Consider the following 22,702-nt stretch of genomic DNA (forward strand, 5'->3'; position numbering starts at 1 on the left):
ACTCTTGCATCAACTAAATCAAAATAAAACATCAAAACGGATTCTTGTGAATGGGGAGGGTAAACAAACCATGGTATTTTATTATAATTTCCTACAGGCTGCATACCACAGCAAGGCTTTTGGATTTGAGGAGTTTTTCCAAAATAACTAAGATGCACAAACAACTCACACAGTTCAATGCCTTTTGTATTAACAGCCATGCATGGGGTGCCCCCTTGTGGACAAATAACATAGGTAAATTTTACTTTTAGGGTCATTTTCACCATCCCTTAACACAATATATTACTCAGTTTAACAAAAGATAATACATTTTTAGATATTTGTTTGAGCTTAACATTTTATTTATTGAATAAGAATAAGAAAGAATTATTCAGTGTTCATTTAAACATTCTGGACATCATTCCAACACACACAGACACACACAAAGAAAGAATGCAATCTTCATAAACAGAATCAGTGTCTAGAATAAGTAAAGGTCAGCCTGTCACTGCTCTTCATTTGCTCCCAGGTTTGAAAGGATCAGACCAGATCTGCACACCTGCAGGTGTAAAAAACCCAGAAATAGAGCCAATAAGAAAAGAGTAAAGTTTAAGAAATTACACTGTATTGACCTGCACGGTAAGTGTACATCTAAATTAAATAAACACTGAACATTGGGCAGGATTGATAAAATGGCAAATAGCGTACACACACACACACCAGATGTTGCTGCCAAATAAACTATGACCAACCATGTGACATTTTTGGTCCTAAGACCGTTCATGTGACTCTGTGCATGTGCAATGTATCTTTGCTGCTTTTCTCTTTGTCTGAGGAAGGGCATGGGTCCAAAGTTGCACCTGGTTGGTACTAAAACGTTTTTTGAGAGCAACAGCTGGTGTGCAGATACTTTTTGTGAATGTTTTAACGCGAGATAAAATATCACATGACCATTGTTGATGCCAAACCACATAAAAGGACTCCACATACATGCTGTGATTCCTATTAATTTCCATTCATGTATTTCCTTGCTTTATCGTGGAGGGTAATATGTAATTACAATTGTGTAATTGTGTAAGCATAGAAGCAGCATAGAAAATAAAAAAGGACATACTTTACAGTAAAAGTCATGAATATAGTTTTCTTACATGGTACAAGTCACCAGAAATGATCAGAGAGCTTGTTTTTATTATTAAAATAGTTGATGATTAATTAAGTAATCAATAATAATCCATTGGTTTTTGCAGCCCTAATATAAACAGTGATTTTCATTACTTACTCAGTAAGTAAAACTGGCAACAAATGTTTTTAAGAACGGCATTAGACCAAAGTAAGAAAAAGAAAGAAAGCACAAATACAGGGAGCCAGTATACTGTACAAGATATACACATGCAACAGATATCAGTATTTTAATTAATACTAGTCATTCAGAAAGTCCAAAAGATTCGAATCAATTTCAAAACTGGAATAAAAGTAAGAAAAACGCAACCACCAAGCATCTGTAATGTTATTCCAGACCATTCTGCCTATTTGAAATGTACACTAAGACATTATAAATAAATATACCGTTAATAAACTGCTTCTGTTCAAATCAGTGGTCTGCTCTTACCCACAGGTTGAACATCTGCCTGGTTGATTCCTGCACGGTTTTTCTTCTGGACTTCTCCTGAAGAAGAGACACCGGCACAAAACATGTGATAGAAAATGTTTGTGGTCAAAAACAACGTCATAAACAAGATTTTTATCAGTCTATTCATTGTTCTCTTTTGTTCGTATTGCCAAAAACACACAACACTATAAATCCCATCTATAGCTTTCCATCTGTGCTGACGTAAATTGGGTAGATATAAGCTCAGAATTAGCTATGTATTTTCCTGGCATTGTTCTTTGTCTCGGTTGGTTTAGCTGCATATTTATGTGCGAAAAAGAAAGTGAAAAAGTAATCTCACTGAGTAGATAACACTTTTATTTTAAACCACATTTAGCAAAAAAATAAACATTTTCTATAAGCATTATTTTTATTTTAGACCTCAAAACTAGAGAATAATGAGATTTTCTGTGGCTGACGCTGGTCTTCAGGGCAGTCCATGGCCAAAATGTGTTATTCTTTGGCCGCATGAATCGAAATAGTCATACAGAAGTAAAGTTAATAGCTTGTAATACTAGGTTTTTAAAGAATACATTAATGTAAACATTTAAAATTTTGTAAAAAGGGAAACCTCTGTGAGCAGATAGAAATGATAGAGGTGACACATTTAGTAAACGATGTAAACAAACTTTTCTCACAAGTGAGGGAATTAACACAACAAGAGAGTTAAATTAACTTAAAAAAAAAACACGACTCTGAGGTTCGTGAACTACAAACGCTTCCTGCTAGCTACAAAGGCTATCTTAGTTTATTTGGAGAATTTGAATGCAACACTGAGTAGGATTAGCACGATGCTAAAACAATATTCATGCGCATTGACATTTACATGACATTAGTCTGGACAGTGTAAACAGAAGACTTACTGTATTCCTCTTTATGTGTGAGTGGATAGTAAAATATGGGATAAAACGCAGCAGCCACCGCCGTCACAAAACCCCCGAAAATTAACGCTATTTTCACATTTCTCGACATGTTTGTGTTACATGAGCATGAGCATGAGCACTCTCTCCTCTAAGCGCTTACAGCAATTGTTTCCGGCGTAAAGGTCACCACCAGCGCTTTTTATCAACCAATATGGTCCATTCTGGCCTTCCGTAGAGAGCGAAGTCACGTGCCACAGCACAACAATAACAAGGAAGAGGATTTTTTAAAGCTTCCAGTCATTCTTTAGCTTTACACGCTAATACAATGATATTATTAACCGTTAGTGTGTTTGTTTGTTGTTGCTATTATTCACATGGAGTTTCAGGCGAAGACAAACCTATTCAGACATTTGTAATTCCTCACAGTCATATGGATGTGGGATGGGTGTACACTGTTCAGGTGGGTTTATGTCTGTGTCTTTTCTTTCCCTTTTTCTAATATATATTGTCCTTTATTAATTGTAGTTCATCTCCTACACATACTTTATACTGTATTATACTTTGTCTAATCATGAAACATATTTTCCACAGCTGACATAAAAACTCAGGGTTTGTATTGGTATTTTCCATTATAGAATAAGTAAGATAAAGATATAATATAATAAACATTTGTATTAAGTGTTAATGTCCTTCTGCTTTGGGTAGATGACTAATATTGACATTTAATAGCCTATGCAAGTACTAAAAAAAGTATTACTAGTAGTATAGTATAATGAGAGGATACTACAGGACATACTCTTATTTATCTGTAATTACATTTTGCTCCTACCCTTTGTGTTGCTGTGTCAATTTGAATTACCCCTATGGAGGATAAGGCTGCAACAAATGATTATTCAATCATTGATGAATCTGTTGATTATTTTTCGATGAATTAACTCCTCGTTAGGTTCATAAAAGGTTCGAAAATGGTGAGAAATGTTTCAGTGTATCCCAAAACCAAAGCTATTCAGTTTACTGTCATAGAAGAAGAATGAAACCGTAACGTATTCACATTCAAGGAGCTGAAGTTACAGAAGTCGATGTGGTTGTCTGTTATTAATCGACATGTAGTTGCAGCTCAGGTTGGACCAACAAAAGTACAACTTACCTTAAATGTGTGTACTTTTGTATAAATATAAGTTTAAATATGTATTTCCTATAGGAGAGTATGCACGCCTATGCAGCCAATGTGTACAGCAGTGTGACTGAGGAGCTGTCGAAGGCTAAAGACCGCAGGTTCATCTCGGTGGAGCAGGAGTTTTTTCGACTGTGGTGGGACACTGTCGCCACAAACTCTCACAAGAGACAAGTAAGGATGTGTGAGGAATCACTTCTCTGAACTGACATAAAATAATGCACAAATTCAGGAAGGTCCCTAGATACGTCTGTGTTGCAAGTAAGAAATAATAAAGTTGAAATCAAATCAGCAGACGCCAAGATTTTGGTCCCCATTTTTATAGATAGGGTTGTTCTGATGGCTGTTTAAGTTTAAAAATCAGTAGGGTCTACTTTGCTCAGTACATAATTAATGTCATGGTTTGATTCAGGTGCGACAACTTGTGAAGGAAGGTCGACTTGAGTTTATCATCGGGGGGCAGGTGATGCACGACGAGGCTGTAACTGATCTGGAGGATGAGATACTGCAAATGACAGGTACTACTAATTTCCTGCCTCTGTAAAACCTGCAGTTGCCGTGACAACTGGAAGTAGTAAACCAGAATCTACCTGCTGTTTCAGAGGGACATGGTTTCCTCTACGAGACGTTTGGGGTACGGCCTCAGTTCTCCTGGCATGTGGATCCTTTCGGAGCCTCTGCCACTACTCCAGTCCTGTTTGCCCTCGCAGGATTCAACGCCCACCTCATCTCACGCATAGACTATGACCTGAAAGACACTATGCAGAAGAAACAGGTATTAGTTGTTGCCACTTTTGGAATTAAACATCTTAGCTTGACTTGGTAGTAAATAGTCATTGCATGTTTTTTGTTTTTTGCTGTACTTTTTTGGACAGAGTCTACAGTTTGTATGGAAAGGCTCCCCCTCTCTAAAAGAGAAGCAGCAAATCTTCACCCACATCATGGACCAATTTAGTTATTGCACTCCATCATACCTGCCATTCTCAAACAGGTACAGCATGTCAGTGTTTGTGTCTGCCAGCACAAGAGGCTCTTACAGGCAGTGTATAAATGAGTAAAAATGTATTAAGATAATGGGTAACAGATATTTTAAGACTGCATTAAGCTGGTTACTGAGGTACATAACTTACTGAGTTTAATTTACTGTCATTGAACTGCAGCTCTGGTTTCTACTGGAACGGCATTGCCTTGTTCCCAAACCCTCCAAAAGATGGAGTCTACCCCAACATGAGTCTACCTGTCACTAAGGAGACAGTACACGCCTACGCCCAGACCATGGTGGACAACATTAAGAAGAGGGCAGCCTGGTTTAGGACCAATCATGTGCTCTGGCCATGGGTGAGTAAACAAAAATCAGGGATCACTGTCTAGTTGTTTATTTATTTATTTTTTTACATGGACATCTCCAGGTAAAGGTCTAAAAGTACAGGAAGTAATGTGGGAGGTACTTTTTCAATATTTATGTTGTTTTTGATGCTTTGAAAAGACATTTGTTCATATTTACAAGTTACACACGCTACCGTTTTTAAAGCTGCACATATGTTTAGAAAAATAAATGACCTTAAAAGTTTTTGTGCTCCTTGTGTTTTAGGGCTGTGACAAACAGTTCTACAACTCCTCTGTACAATTCAACAACATGGACCCTTTAATGAAGTACATCAACCAGAACAGCAACGAGTTTGGGGTGACAGTTCAATATTCCACTCTCAGTGAATACTTCCAAACCATCTACCAATCAGATCTTGTGTGGGAGGTGAGGGGGAGTGAAGATTTCCTGCCATATTCCACTGGTGAGAACCTGTTTCCTAAACTCTAAAATGAATCATCACCTGTTCTTATTAAATAATGTAACGTGTTTTCTTTCCCAGAACCGTACCAGGCATGGACGGGATTTTACGCCTCCAGAAATGTTTTGAAAGGAGTGGCACGACAAGCGAGTTCGCTGCTGCACGCAGCCGAGACGCTCTTCACCCGGTATAGAATCAGCTTCCCTGACGGACCTGTAGCTCCAGACTGGGCCCTGACCAAACTGAGAGCACTTCGCTGGGCTGTCTCCGAGGTAAACTGTCGAACATGTTTTACCACACATGGACAAATTTACATAACATCTGAACCACAAAATCATTCCAGGTGCAGCACCATGACGGTATCACCGGCACCGAGTCTCCCAAAGTAGCAGATATGTACCTGCAGCATCTCACGCAGGCCATGATGGGAGTGGAGGAACTTTTTGCTGCTCTGATTCTGCTGCCTCACAACATCGTCGTCCCTAGCCTCCTCACGAGCCACTACCACAGGAAAGGTGCTTCCTTAAACATGCTAATATTAGGGCAGTGCTCCCTCTAAAACAAAAATAAATGTGGTCTGTTATGTCTGTTTGTGTACAGAATTAAATGTATGCTTTGAACCAAAATTGTGACATTAGCATCAAGTGTAAAGAGTTTTCTCATTATGCCAGGTGTTCATCACACTCTGGAGCAGCATGTCATCGTGTACAACCCTTTAGCGTGGAACATCACCACCATCATCAACGTCACAGTCACCTTTATGAACGCAGCCGTCTTTGATGAAGATGGGCGGCCCGTGTCTGCACAGGTAGTATTATATTTTCTTTTCTTTTTTTAAAAAAAGGACACATGACTGGGTGTGGGGCTGGGTGCCACTCACTGCACTTTATTAGGCATCCAGTGTACCTAACAAAGTGGCAAATCTCTTCCTCTGTTGCAGATCCAGAGATCAGCGCAGTCCAATGTGACTTATGACCTTTTAGTCGTGGTGGAGCTGGGAGGCCTTCAGCAGAGGAAATACCTGATTAAGCTCTCAGACAAGTCTTGCTCTGGGAGGTCCAGATGCGGCCGGACGTACAGCGCTAAAGGTGTCCTGTTTGACAGAGTCCGTGTCCAGGACTGGGCCAAAACAGGGAGGAGGCTTCTCCCGGTTCTGAGTGAATGTTACAAGCTCATGTTTGACCAGGATACAAATCTACTGCACAGCATCACCTATCTGTAAGACTCTCATTCCTGATTGTAATAATGTATCATGGTTTTGCAAAGATTTAAACATCTGTGTCACTAGTCATGAGATCATTTCCTGTCCTGACAACATTGTTGCAATTCACAATATCGTTGCTATAATTCTAATGTAAATTTAAATATTTAAATATGCTTTAATATATATTTTTTAAAGAAGAATGTTGTACATGACTTATATTAGTAAAAAATAAAATGCTACAAAATCATGTTATTAGTATTAGAACATATGATGCTATAACGATTTTAATCTATGTTTTAATGTTACAAACTATGCTATTTACATTTCATATCTTCTAAAGAAACATGTTTCTAACATTACAAAAAACAACTTACATTACAATTTCAAATTACATAAAGTAATCATTAAAAAACCTTTTTTTTACAAAAATGTAAATTAATATTAGTAACTATTGGTAACTATTTGTCACGTACGTCACACTTTTTTGTGGCTGTTCAAAAGCTTTTCTCTGACCTCTTTGTCGATCTTCCTAGTGAGGAGAAAAGGAGAGTGAGGGTGACTCAGGATTTCTGGGAGTATCACGCTAATGGAGACGTAAAAGTGGGGCCCATCTCTGATAATTACATCTTCAGCACTAACGGATCTGCTGTACGGGCCTACCAGGCTGTGGAAATGGAGATTGTCCCAGGAAAGATTGTATCTGAGATCAGACAGTACTTCTACAGGTCAGTAACAGGAAATGTATGTTTTGCTGTTTGGGTTTCTTCTTCTTCTTTTTTTTTAGACCTAAATGTGACATTCACGCTTACTTTAATAAATGTAACGTCTTCCAGAGATGAAAGCGATAAGGACTACGCTTACTCGATCACCACCCGAGTGCCAGAATGTTTCGGGACCAGACCTCGCTGTCACAGACTGGAGCAGACTTATTCGCTGGGGCCCCTTCCTCTCAACACCGAGGTCGTCCTCAGGACCACTACTGCTCTGAACAACAACAGAACCCTGTTCACAGATGACAATGGCTACCAGATGATGAAGAGGCCATACAGGAAGTTCATTAATAACACTTTAGCCAGAGTAAGTGCTTAGCCTGATTCTAGACTGATTGTTGAAATGCCATGACTATAATTCTATAATTTACCCTTATGTCTTTAAATGTACAGTAATTCATGTTATGTTCCATTTACAAATTGGTTAGAACCTACTTCTTGCACAGTGTTTTACAGACACAAAAATACAGTGTGTGTGTGTGGTTTTTTTTTTATTTTAATTATCTTTTTATTATTTTTGATGTTTATGAAAAAAAAGAACGCTCTTAAATTAAGCAAAACTTAAGACTAATGCTTATATTTACTAACTTTCTTCCTGTCACCCCACAGTCTAGGTGCTGAAGCCTGATCCATAGTCCAAATGTTATTTTCTGCCTGGTTATGAAATAAATAATAATTATAAATTAAGGTTTTAGTGGGCTGCAGATGATTGTTTTGGATTTAAAATGGGACATTTTTAAATTTGGGAAAGGCAGTTCTAGAATTGCTGGTGCTAGGGCAATAAGCAACTGGTCCAGAGCCACTGAAATCATACAAGAACTCCACTAATTACAGACATTTGAAGCCCATTTACTTCTTCATGATCTAACATAACAATACCATTGGACATTGCTTTATTTTCTATTAACTCAACAAGAAATTTGATTGACATCTTCACATGAATTTTGCAGAACTACTTCCCCATGGTTCGGATGGCGTACATTGAGGACGACCTCAGCAGACTGGTGCTGGTCAGCGACAGAGCACATGGCGTGTCCAGCCAGGCCAGTGGACAACTAGAGGTACAAAAACACTAGGAAAGCACACAATCACTAGTGTCTGCGCACGCAGGAACATCTTTTATCTTCACGCCTCACAGGTCATGCTGCATCGGCGACTTTGGAACAACTTGCCCTGGAACCTCGGCTACAACCTGACCCTCAACGACAGCTCAGTGGTCAGGCCCACACTGTGGATGATGCTGGGCTCCGGTAATACCACTTCCAAGCTCTACCAGAGGGAGGCGGTAGAGCTGCAGCACAGACCTGTCGTCATGCCCATAGACCAACCCCGTGAGTGCTCAGTTTCATAATGACATTTAAAAACTGACGTGTGGAACAAAATGGGTTTCTGGCACAGATCAGGTAGTGTTTCAGAATGGCAGCCTCCATTTTATTTTACAGACATTATACACTTATTATACAAACTAATTGTTACAAACTGGACCTCATACTAGTCCCTACTTCTTTCATTATTTATGATTATCTCACCATTGTGTTTTTTTCATTTAGAGAAGCCCTGGCAGGACAAAGAGTCCAGAGGAGGTTTTCCTGTGCAGTCGGTGGTTCTGCCACCGAACCTCCACCTGCTCAGCCTCAGCGTCCCCGGTTGGAACTACAGCTCCAGTCATGACATTCACCTCGGTCACGTACACTCAGGTCAGATGCAAAAACACTGGAAATCAGACTGTTTGTCCCTACGCTGAAGGATTGTACTGTATGAGATTTTTGTTTGACGCTCACTTAGGTGAAGATCTGCACTCAGAACCAGACTTTGATCGGGTTCTGCTAAGAATCATGCATCTGTTTGAGGAGGGAGGAGATCCTGAGCTTTCAACGCCAGTCACCATAAACTTAAAGGTATTCATAAAGAATGCAACTTCAGCTCTACACATCTATCATACCAGTGTTAACGTATCATTTAACTGTACGTTTTGTCTCTCCTTAAAATGTTTTATAATGAGGTATTACTCTCAATTTAAAACAGTGTACCTGGGATTTATATTAATTTTTATAAATGTGTATTTCCTGTTTTTGTCTTATTTATTAAGTATGTTTTTAAGGGTTTATTTTATAATTTAAGAGCTCATTTTCAGGCATTAATTGGGGAGTGGTTTTCAGAGCCTTAAAACTGTTATTTGTATAAAATTATTCAAGAAATCTAAAACTTATTATTAACTAATTAATTAATTCAATATACTTATTATAAACTTACTTACAAATTCATTTTTTACCTGTATGAGCAGGAAGTTCTGCAGGCCATAGGTGAAGTCAAAGTGGTGGAGGAGCGTTCTCTCACAGGAACCTGGGATGTCGCCAGTCTGCAGAGGTGGAAGTGGAAGACTGTCGATAACCCAGAAACAACAAGTAAGACATGGAGTTCAGTCACTGTCATTCACTGCATTTCATTGTTTGTTTTTACAAATATGCCTTTTTTACATATCATCATTTCTTTCTTTTAGAGAATAAAGAGTTTTGGAGTCGCGGAGAAGAAGCTTTCACTGTCACCATTTCACCCAAAGAGATCAGGACCTTCTTCATTCACTTCAACACAGACAAAGACTTTTAGGCTGCACCGTCTTCTGTGAAGATCTTCACACTTTTGTGCTTTTTAAAGATTTGATTCTTTGCTGCACTGTTACTTGCTGCTATTTTTTGCACATGATTAGTAAGGGGGCACCGATGAGATGTGAACACGCCCATTTTGAGTCACAGCTGATGAATAAAGTGATTATTTTTGTCTTATTTAAATGTCTGTCTTCACTCTGGATTAAACAAAAAATAAATTTGCATTCATCCATGAATTCAAAATTAAGAGTCTTCGAATCAGTTTCCTACTTGTTGCTAAAAACTAAAAAGAGTGTTAGGGTCACATGTAAAAAATGTTTTTAAATTTTAATCTCAGAATTCTGACTTTAATCTTAGTATTCAGGCTGTTTTATTTCACTAATACTCTTCCATATAAACGTGAATACAGAATACAGAATATACAGAGAAGAAAAAAAATCCCATGATATTGTACTTCCAGTGAGAGGTACCATCCCCAGACCACTAGGGGGCCTCACACTTCCATGAACTGAACACCAGGAGTCTAACAACAGCATCATCAGTTAAACACCGCAGCACTGAACCACAGATGTAAACAGCAGCAGGTGATGGGGTTTTAGTTCGGCATGATCACCAGCGAGGAACGAGATACGAGTCTGATGTTCAAGATCAAGATGAGCAACAGCAGCAACAGCAGTGTGAGTGAGTGTGTGTGTGCTAATTTCTCCGTGCGTGTTTTAATAGCGTGCATGAAACACACCAGCGTGTGTTAAATCATGCTGCACTGACTCTACTGTCTCTGTATCTGCCTCCTTTCATTTATGTGCAGTCAATATCGAGTCTTTGTTGTTGATAGAGGACGCAGGATGCTGTAAGGAGGCGTTGCCTGTGTTGCTAGGATACTAGACTGGGAGGGGCATGTTGGGGTGGGTTGTTATTTAACAATGAAGACAGACATATTCCAGAGTTTACATGAATACCAATAATCCCACTTGTTTTTAATACAAATGTGATTCAGTTATGAACAGAATAATCCATACAGAGCATAAGCTGGTTATGCCCACCTCAACCTGCAATCTCTCCAACAGGATAGTATAATCTGATTGAGATGTCAACATGTGTACATAGCTTGACTAGAATCATGCCTTAATCTGATTATTGCTTAATCAGAGTATGGTGTGTGTGTGTGCGTTTGAATAGAAAAAGGAGAGGGAGCAGAAGAGGAGGCTGCAGCACTTCCTGAACGACCTGGCCTTGCTTGGATCTTTACAGGTTTAAACACACAAACTATGCAAACTATGTTAAATTCACAGTGTGGAAAGCTATTTAATCAAATAATTCTCTTCCAGGGTTTTAAATACTTCCAGCCGTGGCTCAGGGGGAAAGAGGAGCTGCTGCTCACGGTCGTCAACGAAGATCTGGTCAGTTTCTGAAACAAAACGGGCTTATTTTGACAGCTGGCCACAGTAGAAAGATCCCAGGTCTGAATAATCAAATTAATGATGGCTGAGTTCCATTTAGCTTCCACACTTGGTGAATGCAGGTTCACTGTCACACTGACCCGAACAGAGCCAACGTTCACAGTTCATGAAGTGGTCGTGAACTGAACAGTCCTCCGTGGTATAGTGGTTTATATCACCACCTGTCACACAGAAGGGGTTTGATTCCCTGATATGTGCAGCCGACTGCTCCTAAGTTCATACAAGGCAATGCAACTCAAAAGTGCAAGAGCTAGGATGTGATGAAGCTGGCTGCTGTTGAAAAAGGCCCATTAATATGAATAAATACAGAATGTACTGTATTTACGTAATACTTGTGTCATATATTTATTATAGCACATGCATTGTATGTACACTACACCTGTGCTACTAGTGTTTCCCCCAAAACTGCACTTGACTGAGGTGACAGTAAATGCCACCTCTCCTGCAGGGTTGGCGTTCCCCGGGCTTTGTGGTGTCCAGAGCCTCGTCCTCCTCGTCCTCCTGCTGCTCCTCCAGCAGCATCTGTAACAGCAGCGACATCTCCCCGAGCAGCAGCGAGCCCAGTCTGGACAGTCGCTGCAGCTCCCCTCTGCCCGGAGAAGCTCCGGCTCCACGAGACCCTCTGTCGCAAACACGCACCAAGAACACGCAGCCACAGAACGACAGGTGACTGATATGTGTGTGTGTTTATAAAACATGTATGTTAATGTGCTTACAGCGTCAGGAAGTAGCATCTTGATTGATATATGTTGGTGCATCAACATCTAACAAATATTAAAGAGATAGGCTAAGGTTGTTTTAACATAATGAAGTGTAAGTGTTTAAGTGAATACCCTTTCTGTTATGTGAAGGCCACCGTAGTTTTCCTCCATTTATTACAATCTGCAGTTGCACCATTAGATGTCACTATTTCTTACACATTAGACCTTTATGTTTCCACCATGATAACATTTGCCAATGTGTGGTTATTACGGTAATTTCACTCACGCTGTTACAGGAAGCTGGTGAATCAATGTCTTTCTCACCAGAGAGGAAAGAGTTGGAAAAATGCATGTACATTGAGACACAGATGTTATTCTAAATATGTTTTATACTGTTCAAATTTCAAATTTAACCCGCAAAATCTGTCCATGTCCAACTATAGTGGACAGTTTGTCATCTGCTTTTAAAGTACAATTAATTGGTTGCTTCAACTTTCACTCAGAAGCAAAAAGCCATCTTTGATTATCTGACATTAATGGCAATAATTATGAACAATGGGAAAAAGAAATGAGAGAAATTTAGACCAGCACCTAGCCCTCAGTCCTTACATACACATACCAAATATATAACAGTATATACAATCCCCAGCCACTTCATTAGGTTTACCTGTTCACCTTTTTGTTAACACATATATAAACAGCCAATCACATGGCAGCAACCTATATCTAAGCCAGCTACTGCGCCCAGTGTCTTCACACTCACTGTATCACACAACACATCCACTAAAACCAAGTCTTGCTTTGGACAACTGTCCGTTTCATTTGGTGCATCAAATGACTGAAAGTTATGGGAAAAAAACACTGACACTCACACTGCATGTTTTCATCCCTGTCACTGCTTTTAAATCATCTGAAGGCAATTCTTAGTGATAAGGTTTCCAAAGACTTAATTTACGTGTATGCGTGTTACTGTTTGACCTCTTTCTAAATCTGTAGGGGCTCTAGCAGTGAGGATCATCTCCTGCCTGCGTCTCCCAGTGAACGAGAGATAGCAGTACCTGTAAGTGCCTCAGTCTGCCTTGATGTTTGTGTACAGCACTTAAAGCAGCTCAAAGGTCAACAATGATTTTCTCTCTCCGTCTCACAACCTCCACTGCACAGGAGGTGAACTGCACTCTCTTTCTACTGGCCGGCTACGTCAAATACGGACGGCCCCACGCCTGGATACGCTCCAATCACGAGCGCCTGGTCAACATCGGAGGCACCAACTCAATGGTCAAGGACACGCCCATGAAACTCAAGTCCATCGCTGACTGGCAGACACGAGGTATGGAAACAATGTGAGGAATCCAAACAGGAGAAAGTTATTGTTTCACTGCACTGATTCAATAATTACACCATTTTCCATGAGCTAAATCAGACACAGATGTCGTGGCTTGAGTTTGGGATTAGGATCATGGAAAAACAAATCCTCCACATGCTTTGCGTTTGAAACGTACTCCTGTATATTCTGCAGAATTTCTGCTAATGATTTAGAAGAATGAAAAAAAACGATTTTGTGTCCTTTATCATCTACAGGTATTCGAGTGTGGGACATTGTGAGCGAGCTGGTGTGTCTGTGCACTATCCCTTCTCCTTCAAACCCCTTTGCCCTGGACATGCGTTACATCAAAAGTCTTCCCCTCCCTGAGCGATTCCTCGTCACAGGTGCTCTCCTCAACTTCCTGGAGATGTTTGTGGTGTACGGGAACCAGGACGAGCTGCACTACGACAAAGGTTTGACTCCAAGCTCAGATAAATCACAAGGTGCTGTCAGTATTTTCATACAACAGCACATCCCTAGATTGTAAACGCACTCATTTTATGTTATTATTAGCCAGCAGGTGGTGCTGTTTAGCTACACTTAATCATGCTCAGCCACACAACCTTATACTGTACACTTTTAAACAAGTTGAGGTTCATCTGAACAATCACAACTGCAACCATCTTTAACATGTTTATGTTACCATATAAATGTATAAATAGTGTATGTAATGATTAGTGCAGGATTCCCATTCTCTTTGGCACTGCACACACTGGTGCCCTTACTAAGTCACCTGCCAAGTTTGAAGCCTGTTAAGTGAACTGCAGATACACTATATGGAAAAAGGTATTTGGTCTTCCACCAAGTATCTTCCACCTCTATAACGTCATTAATAATAGACGATTAGATCCCGATTGCCATCTAGCCATTTGTGGTTGCTCCAGCTATACCCCAACCCATCCAAAGAAGCTCTTGACCAAAGTCTTCCAAGAAGTGTGGAAGCTGTAATTCAAGCCGACATTTTTTTAATCAGTAATGGATGGGATTTCAAACGTAGAAAAGTACAGTACTTAAAAGTAAAATTACACATTTTAAAAATGACTTTAAAAAGCACAAAACCTACTCAATTACAATAATGCAAGTAAATGTAATGCGAGTAATCACTACTTTCCCCCTCTGCTTAAAGGCCGTGTCCACATGGAAACAGAACATTGCCTAAACATTTTTCTTTTTGAAAAACGTTTTCCGTAAACACACCATCTTTTCAAGAAATGTCGTCCTACACACAACAAATGACCCTTAAGGCTACACTGCCACAGATATACACCCAAAAAAAATAAACAAAGAGGTGAGAGGTGGGGCTATGATGTCAGCATTTTTCCAAAGTTACTTATTGGTTGTATATGCAAAAACACAAGGATGGTGTTTTTAACTTAACTTTAACACAACCTGTGATCTTGTACAATACAGTATGTACTTGTGCAATGTCCCTACTTAAATAAATAAAATAAGGGATTTCATGTTTTTTCTCCCCTCAGTGGTCGAGGAGGTGAAGCCTCTGAGGCGTCTCCACGTTCACTCCCTGCTCGAGCTGCAGCGACACAGAGACACGCTGAGGCCGAGCTGCGGTGCAGAGGTGCAGGACTCATCTGGAGATGAGTGACCATAAAGCTGTGATCCCCACTGTGCTTTTATTAACCGTTTTTGAAAAAATGCTTACGGGAATTCCAACAGAATTCTGTTTTATTGACTATAATTCTCCCTCATGAGTGTTTACGCGACTTTCTCTCGTGAGAGACTTCGTATTTTGTGCACTGAGTTGTATCTACATAGTATAAAGGTTTTAGTCACATGGCTCAGATGATGGAAATGTGAAAATGTAAAAAAAAAAATACATCTGGGAATTGACTCACATGCCTGGGACTAAAAATACCTGGAGCTCAGTGAATGTTCTCCCCCATCACCCCCAGAACCCTTCAATCTCAATCACTTCCTTCCACGCAAACAAATGCAGGAATTCTGTTTTCATCAGGCCAAATATAATATCATAAACCCGAGTGTTTATTTGTGGAAACATTTTTTTCCAGGGTCAAAGTTGCACAGGTTAATCCTGGTTAAATGGGTCATCTTGAAAGCATGAGAATAAGACAAACCTTGTATAAAAAGTTTTAATATTCATAAAATACATACTTAATTCAATATGTACAATGACGAAACAGTACACTGATAAAATACATCTTAATCAGGCACTTAAAACGTTTGCTTCTGAGAGGAAGTTGTGCCAAAAAAAAAAAAAAAGATGCAGCAAGAATGCAAAGTAGTAAAATGAACCGAAGAAAACCCAAGAGGCACATCAGTTAAAAAATGGCAACACTTGCAGCTTAGTTTTGGTTTAGAAAACATAAAATAGGAGGACGGTAGCCTTGGCCACCCGTTCTCAGGTCTCTCATTTGTAAACTGGAGACATAAATCGCCATCATGCACACACGTTATGCAGTACAGCACAGATCAGTAACTCCACACGTCACTTTAAATGGACTTAAAGCTAGTGAGAGCACCTTTTATGGCTTTGGTAATGGGAACAAGTCAAGAGCTGAAAGCACATTGTAGCATCGGCTAATGAGGCTGCCCCAAATGCAAAGTCATGGATGGACATGGAGAGGAATTTGGGGCTCCTTTAAGAAGATTCCCCAGGTCAGATTTCCCTCGATTGGAATGCAGGTGCACGGTGACGCATTCCTCACGGAGGCTCCACATGGGAACACAGTGTTTCCAGTGTTTCGGATACAAACTCGCAACTCAAAGCAGAGTGTTTTGTCCCCCTCATGAATGTAAATAATGTATCTCTGCAGGACAGCCATGATCTGCTTTTGCAGGATGTTGCAGAAATGCAGGTGGGGAGGAATTTGTTATGTCAGCAAGTTTAGTAAAGGTCTATTGTTTATAATTACAGGAGCTGAGCCTGTCGTACATCACATACACAAAAATGGCCTCTGAAAATGCAAAGCACCTGTGATTTTCATGAGTTGGAATAGAACTGATGTGTTCAGGTGTTAAATTCTACAGCTAGAAATATGGAAAGTGCTTAGAAAGTAACTACTTGTGTGCATCAGATTTGCAAAGGACATGCCAGCATTTCTTATCTGTAGCTTGGCCTCAACACAATGTAATCAGGTCCACCCAAATAAGAAGAAATATATAAGAAAGTTTAAAAGTCATAATCTGCCACAAACATAAATTAAATTAAAAAAATAACTTCAGAAACATCAGGACCCTCCTTGTCGTCTTTTTCCAGTTTGGCCTGTGGTTCATTTGGCCGACAGCCAGCACCATGAATGGTTCAACGTTCTCTTTCCAACAGAACAAACACCTTCAGTGGCTTCAGCATCAAGTATGGACTTCTTAAAAAGACAAACAAGCCAACCATACATAAACGACTTAAATCAGTCTGGTCCTCAAATGCCTCGCAGCCACTCAAGTCCTCAGATTACTGTTGACATGTAAACAAAAGGAAGCCGTCAACAGCATCTTGTGCTACACTGGACGCCACACTCGCATGCAAGTCCACTTTGCTGCGTCACAAACCTTCAAGTCCTCACACTCGCTGATTATAGCAACATCTCCTCACTGGTTTCATACAGTAAGGGTACACGTCCCAATACGGACTTTCCCACCACCCATTTGATTCCCCTTTGTCCCTCTTTCAGTCTTGAAATGGCTTTCCCCTTCCGTCAGTGCTGTCACCTTTGAGGTTGTTATTAGATTAATGTGGTCTCATGTTTGCCGAGTTAAAGACGGACGTTCAGTTCCAGCTGTCAGACGTAGATCCTCGTCTGGTGATGGTCCTCACGGGGCTGTGAGACATGGAGCCTCTCTTCTTCCAGCTGACTGAAAATAAAATAAAAAAAAGACACCAATTCAGTAAAGCTGGTGTTTAAATATTAATTATAAGTACAATAGTTTGTGGACGTTGACTCTAAAACACCCTCTGAGGCTATTCATTTACTTCTGCCTCCTTCAGGACTTAGTGTTCATTACATAAGTCATATGTCGTCTCACCTTTTCCCAGACTTGCGGGCAGGGTTGAGCTCTTGGTGTTGATAGGAGAGTTGGACGACTCCTCCACACGTTTCCCCTTTGCCTCGCCAGGTGGCAGCGTGGCCGAGTCATCCTGCTGCCAGTCATTCAGCGCCCGCTGGAAGGAATGAGCCAAACACGCCTTCATGTCCCGCGCCCGCTCCGCCCGGCTGCACCAGAACACCCGACACTGCAGCTGCTTCCCGTGATGCTTGCAGATGTACAGGAAGACGTTGGGCCGGTTGGGATCCGCGGCGCAGTACGCAATGTCCTGAAGGTAAGTCTTTGTGAGCTGCCGCCCCGTGCTCAGCTCTTTGACCTCGACGTATCGCGGACGCACCACCAGGGCGTGGTCTTTGCTCAGCTTCTTCCCATTAGCAATACCGTCCAGCATGTGGCTAATAGCGTCCTGGGCCTGTTCTCTGTCCAGGGAGAATATTTTCTCCGTGCCCAGGTAGTGGACTTTGAAGAGAGGGTCGCCATGGGACAGAGACTCCGTGCGGTCACGGCGAAATCGGCGACGGAATGCAGCCGGTGAGTTCTTAAGGGTCTGCACGAGCTGGAAAGTGCTGAGAGACATGGTGCGTTTCACGCTGGTTTTGGTGGAAATTTTAGCTGAGGCGTGAACGCCTATTGTTGAGCCAGTCCTCTTCAGACAGAGCTTCTCCCAGTGATACGCCTTCCTTCTAAATGGAGTGTAGCTGCATTCACTGTCTTTATCTGCAATGAGAGAAACGCTGATGTTAGTGAATCCATTTTGAAAGACACTGGAATAATTAACAGATGCTTACATGTCCACTGAGTAACATTTAGGACTATGAAGACATTATTATTCCTACCAATAGTCATGCAAAGAGCCAACAGCTAAGCTAACAGGTGGGTCTGCGTATTTACAAGTTATTTTACCATCTATGATGTAGAATCCGCAATACTTCCACACCCCACGTTTCAGATGCTAATGTTTTATGAATGTCAGCTGAAGAAGACAGTTCATCTTCCTTATGTCCACCATTTTCATAGCAAAATAAAAAAAAATTCTATGTGAAAATGTGTCATCTGCCGGAACAAGGGTTAATTAATTCAGTTGCACTTCTAGGCTGTATATTTTGAACCTCCCAACTTTGAGCAAGTAACTGAATTTCGATTAAAAATTAATAATCCTTGTTCGTATGAGTGAAGAACCAGATAAAAATTTCGCATTTTGACACAGAGGCTTACTGTGCAAACACAAACAATGCCTTTTCTGATATACTAAGGCCACCGTAGTTTCCTGACGTGTGTTCATCCGTGAACGTGATGTTGACTGCATCCTGAAAATGTTTTGTTTACACACCAAGGAATTTCTAAGGAATGAAGACACTCTTCATTGTTATTCTTTTTTTTGTGATATCTCATGCATGGCAAGTCCCTGATAAGAGAATAAAAAAACAAAAACAAACATGCACGCAGTCAGCACAATTTGTACCGCAGCATGGAAAAACAAAGGCGACCAAGTAGGATCAGTGACATTAAGTGACGTATTTGGTCATTGTGGAATAGTCGGCCACCACAGGCACCATCCACTAAATATTTACAGAAATGGAAGACACATGGTGGTGATCACATTAGGTACATGACAGACTTGCTGGTAACTACTGGACAACTTCTGTGACCTTGTTAGATCGAGTCTTATGCAACCACGTCTGCCCACCCACCGGCCCCATTGTCTCCCATCCTACAAGCTCACAGAGGCAAATATTCTCCTCCATTGTGCTCAACATTATTTTTTCCTCTTTCTCATTTCTTGGCCATTCTTTCAACATCCTAACTGCCTCCTCAGGAGCGACTTGGAGAGAGGACCGCCAACCGTTTCAAGTTGGTGGCCATTGTTAGTGGGACCCCTCCTGCAGGAAGCAGCTTTGCATTCCCACCTCCTAAATATTTCTTCTTCAAACAATGGCATGCTTCTGAGAGTATGTCACATCACCAAAGAGAATGGAATGTGTACATTAGTACAGCAACATCAATTGTTGCCTTCTAAATTATTATTAATCTTATAAAAAGATGAATTGTCCTATTTCAGCTTTTTTAAATGTAAATATGTTTGATTAGTTTGCTCCACTATGACAGAAAACTGAGTGGAAGATATATTTTTTTATATTTTTCACCAATTTTAGACATTGGCTACTGTACAATAGTGCCTGTCACTTGATACAGTCCAAATTTACGTCAAGGTAAAGTATTTACGTTCCTGACCAAAACTGTACTCTTAGCAAAAAAATAAAAACAGCATTAATTTGAGGTTAATTAAGAATGTAAGCACCACCTTAATGGACTGGACTGAACCAATGTGGTTAGCATTCATTATCTAAAATAATACACTTTTTTTATAACCAAATTATCCACCAAAGGCTACTGGTTACTGACAATTGATTCTAGGCACATAATCTCAGAAATAAGTGAGATAACTTTAAAAAATTGCATATTTCTAAACGTGGTACGGCGTGTTCCCACACTCAGACACTGTCAAACGTTTTCCAAAGCACTTTGGGGGGAAAAGTCAAATAAAGGATTACATTTTTAAAATAAATGCTTCTTACCTGGGCACACTTTCATGAAAATGCCGTCCTCGTGCAACTCAGGTGATCTTTTCAAACACACCGGGCAGGTAAGAGGAAGACACGACCGCCGTTCACACACAGAAGAAAATTCACGTCGCTGTCCGGGTGTCACGGAAAAGTAACCGCGGATAAACGCGCTGCGACCACGCGAGACAGTTTCTGTAGCAGAGTGGATGTGGAGCTGCTGAAACTCGTGCTCCGAGCGTCTGACTCGAGAGTGAATAAGCGTAACGCCCGTGGGAGAAGGGTTTAAAACCAGCGTGGGCGCGAGCTCGTCACACACGTGGACGAGCATTTGCGTCGGAGCAGTGAGAAGGGAGGGAGGGAGGTGATGATTTACAAGATAGGAGGGATTTACTGACAAACTATTGATCACTGACGGAAGCAACACAGAGAAATAAAGAAAACAACGACACCTCATGTTTTATTTTACTTTAGTTTCCCTCAAATGTGCGTCATTTTATACACATATGCCCCGAAATAAACCACATGTGTTGCCTTATCTATAATAGTTATACATTCTGAAGCTTGATATTGACAGGAAATGACAGAAAGACAAATGTTACTCAAATAAACCACACATTACAACCAAGGTATGAAGAAGAACATCTCTCACTCAGCACTGCCACTTTTCAAGTTATTTGAATCTAAGCTGACATTTGACTGCTGTTTTTTTATGTATGGAGCAGAAATACCAAAAAATTGAATAAAATTGAATAATCAATCAAGTGACTTTTTAAGTGGAAGCTACTTTTCAATCAACTAATATGTCCACTACTTTCAATAAATTACTGTTTACAAACAAATGGGAACACAACTACATTAAGACAATTTCAAATTAAAGTGAACATGTTAGACACAATTACACATAGCTTTAGTTTGAAACCCAATGTTTTTGTGCGATAACCCAATGACATTGACATGAACATTTGTCAAAGTTTGTCCAACCATTTTCTTTTTATCATATGATAATTACAATGGCTGAATGTGAAAATGCCTATTGACCCAATTTGAGAGCCACTGTTTAAACAGACACTAAATGAAATAATCTATTTTTGCAATGAATTAAAATCAAACATCTTGAAGCCACAGAAGCAGTTTAATCACCTGTAAAATGCATGCGATTCATGATGGTGTATAAGTTGAGATCATTTTCACGAGCCTGTGACAGCATTCCCTTCCAAGTGAAAGTTTCACTTTACTTTATTTAAGCATGTGTGCAGCCGGCACCATACTGTGAACACAAGTGAAACCAACTACCTCTCATTACCATCACATTGCGTCACCACCCGTGTCTAATGGGGATCGTTGGGCTCAGCTGCTCAGATCGGTTTCAACTGTTTTTGTCGGGCATTTGGAACAGTGGCAGAGGAAAACTTTAAAACGCTTCCATATGTGTATGCTCCTTTATATGTGTGTGTGTGTGTGTGGCTGGGTGGGTGTGCCTGACGTAGGGAAACAGTAGGGCCCCTGTTTCTCCTGGGTTTGGCCCAAAAACATTTAGGTTGTGGACGTCACACTCGCCTCAGTGCCTAGCAGGACACACTGGAACTATTCTTGGGGCACCAGTGACATAATGGACCATCTCAGACACCCTCACCGACGCCCACCCCCACCCGCAACCGTCCTCTGCATCTCAACGGCCATGCAGCAAGAACAGTGTCAGCATCTAAACCAGGGCGTACCTGCAGCTGCACCTCCTAGAACTTGTCAAAACAAGTTCTGCCGCGTTGCATTAGAGGTACAGCTCTTCATCTGTGTGCCCACACAGAGAACCATGCAGTAAATACAAACACAGAGTCCTTAAAATGGCCACTTGTTTGACCGGTGACGTCATCGCACTTTTCCTGACAAAAAATTACATTGAGCTTCAATACAATTCTCCCCATTTTCACTTCTATAACCCGGTTATTTATAAAGGTAAAGTGTGCAACACTAAAGAGGGTTTTGTGGCAGAAAAGACATCTTGTACTTGTACAAATGAGAACATCCTTTATGGCATGTGAAGGCCACTGTAGTTCACTGACACACTTTGGAAAAGGATGGGTGAGTGGAGAACAATCCACACGAGTTACGGGTGTGGTGCATACATGTGCAGTATGATCTCTTCCATCTCACGCAGCTCGGTTGTTCACACGTTTGTGACATCGTTTTTGCCTCAATCATTGCAATATACATAATAAATTGCAATAAACTCCATCAGACCAACAAAATTAAAGAAGCAAATACTGTAGATTTAGGGAAGTAAAACACTAGAGTGCTTCTACTTTGAAATATGTTCAGGTGTGTGACGCGCTGCAACAGAAATGGACATTGAAACTGTGACAAAAGTCTACTTTGCTGTGAAATATGTGCGGTTTGCAGAAAAAAACACATCTACACGCAGGTATCCAAAGTGAGCCTGGCATAATTCTTACACACTGGACTGTTAAAATGTACAACAAAGTTTAACAGTCAAAATTGTTCAAATTCAGCAAAAGAAAATGTGCATTTATCTGTGTTTTCCACTTTGTCTGATTACTGAATACAT

At 40.5% G+C, this 22,702-nt stretch overlaps 4 protein-coding genes across 4 annotated transcripts; 2 read left to right on the plus strand and 2 right to left on the minus strand.

The window, feature by feature from the left end:
- Positions 1-319: 319 nt before the first annotated feature.
- On the minus strand, positions 320-2,667 carry smim20 (small integral membrane protein 20). Its single transcript, XM_044022645.1, has 3 exons — positions 2,491-2,667; positions 1,589-1,645; positions 320-538 (listed from the first exon to the last, which is right to left on the minus strand). Exons 1-3 carry the CDS (start codon positions 2,597-2,599, stop codon positions 495-497), a joined length of 210 nt encoding a protein of 69 aa, XP_043878580.1. The 5' UTR covers positions 2,600-2,667; the 3' UTR covers positions 320-494.
- Positions 2,668-2,717: 50 nt separating this feature from the next.
- LOC122767225 (epididymis-specific alpha-mannosidase-like) lies at positions 2,718-10,208 on the plus strand. The gene is made up of 19 exons (XM_044022644.1): positions 2,718-2,950; positions 3,692-3,838; positions 4,077-4,182; positions 4,267-4,439; positions 4,540-4,655; positions 4,825-5,002; positions 5,256-5,454; positions 5,533-5,723; positions 5,795-5,966; positions 6,123-6,259; positions 6,392-6,669; positions 7,189-7,380; positions 7,489-7,732; positions 8,376-8,486; positions 8,564-8,756; positions 8,976-9,122; positions 9,211-9,323; positions 9,710-9,830; positions 9,926-10,208. Exons 1-19 carry the CDS (start codon positions 2,816-2,818, stop codon positions 10,030-10,032), a joined length of 3,060 nt encoding a protein of 1,019 aa, XP_043878579.1. The 5' UTR covers positions 2,718-2,815; the 3' UTR covers positions 10,033-10,208.
- Positions 10,209-10,529: 321 nt separating this feature from the next.
- si:dkey-19b23.7 lies at positions 10,530-15,552 on the plus strand. Its single transcript, XM_044022559.1, has 8 exons — positions 10,530-10,708; positions 11,211-11,282; positions 11,360-11,431; positions 11,940-12,157; positions 13,189-13,252; positions 13,354-13,519; positions 13,771-13,968; positions 15,034-15,552. Exons 1-8 carry the CDS (start codon positions 10,637-10,639, stop codon positions 15,156-15,158), a joined length of 987 nt encoding a protein of 328 aa, XP_043878494.1. The 5' UTR covers positions 10,530-10,636; the 3' UTR covers positions 15,159-15,552.
- A 93-nt stretch (positions 15,553-15,645) lies between these two features.
- si:dkey-19b23.8 lies at positions 15,646-20,412 on the minus strand. Its single transcript, XM_044022561.1, has 3 exons — positions 20,152-20,412; positions 17,555-18,292; positions 15,646-17,383 (listed from the first exon to the last, which is right to left on the minus strand). Exons 1-3 carry the CDS (start codon positions 20,165-20,167, stop codon positions 17,298-17,300), a joined length of 840 nt encoding a protein of 279 aa, XP_043878496.1. The 5' UTR covers positions 20,168-20,412; the 3' UTR covers positions 15,646-17,297.
- Positions 20,413-22,702: the final 2,290 nt, after the last annotated feature.

The sequence above is a fragment of the Solea senegalensis genome, linkage group LG3 (assembly GCF_019176455.1).
Source record: "Solea senegalensis isolate Sse05_10M linkage group LG3, IFAPA_SoseM_1, whole genome shotgun sequence".
NCBI lineage: Eukaryota > Metazoa > Chordata > Actinopteri > Pleuronectiformes > Soleidae > Solea > Solea senegalensis.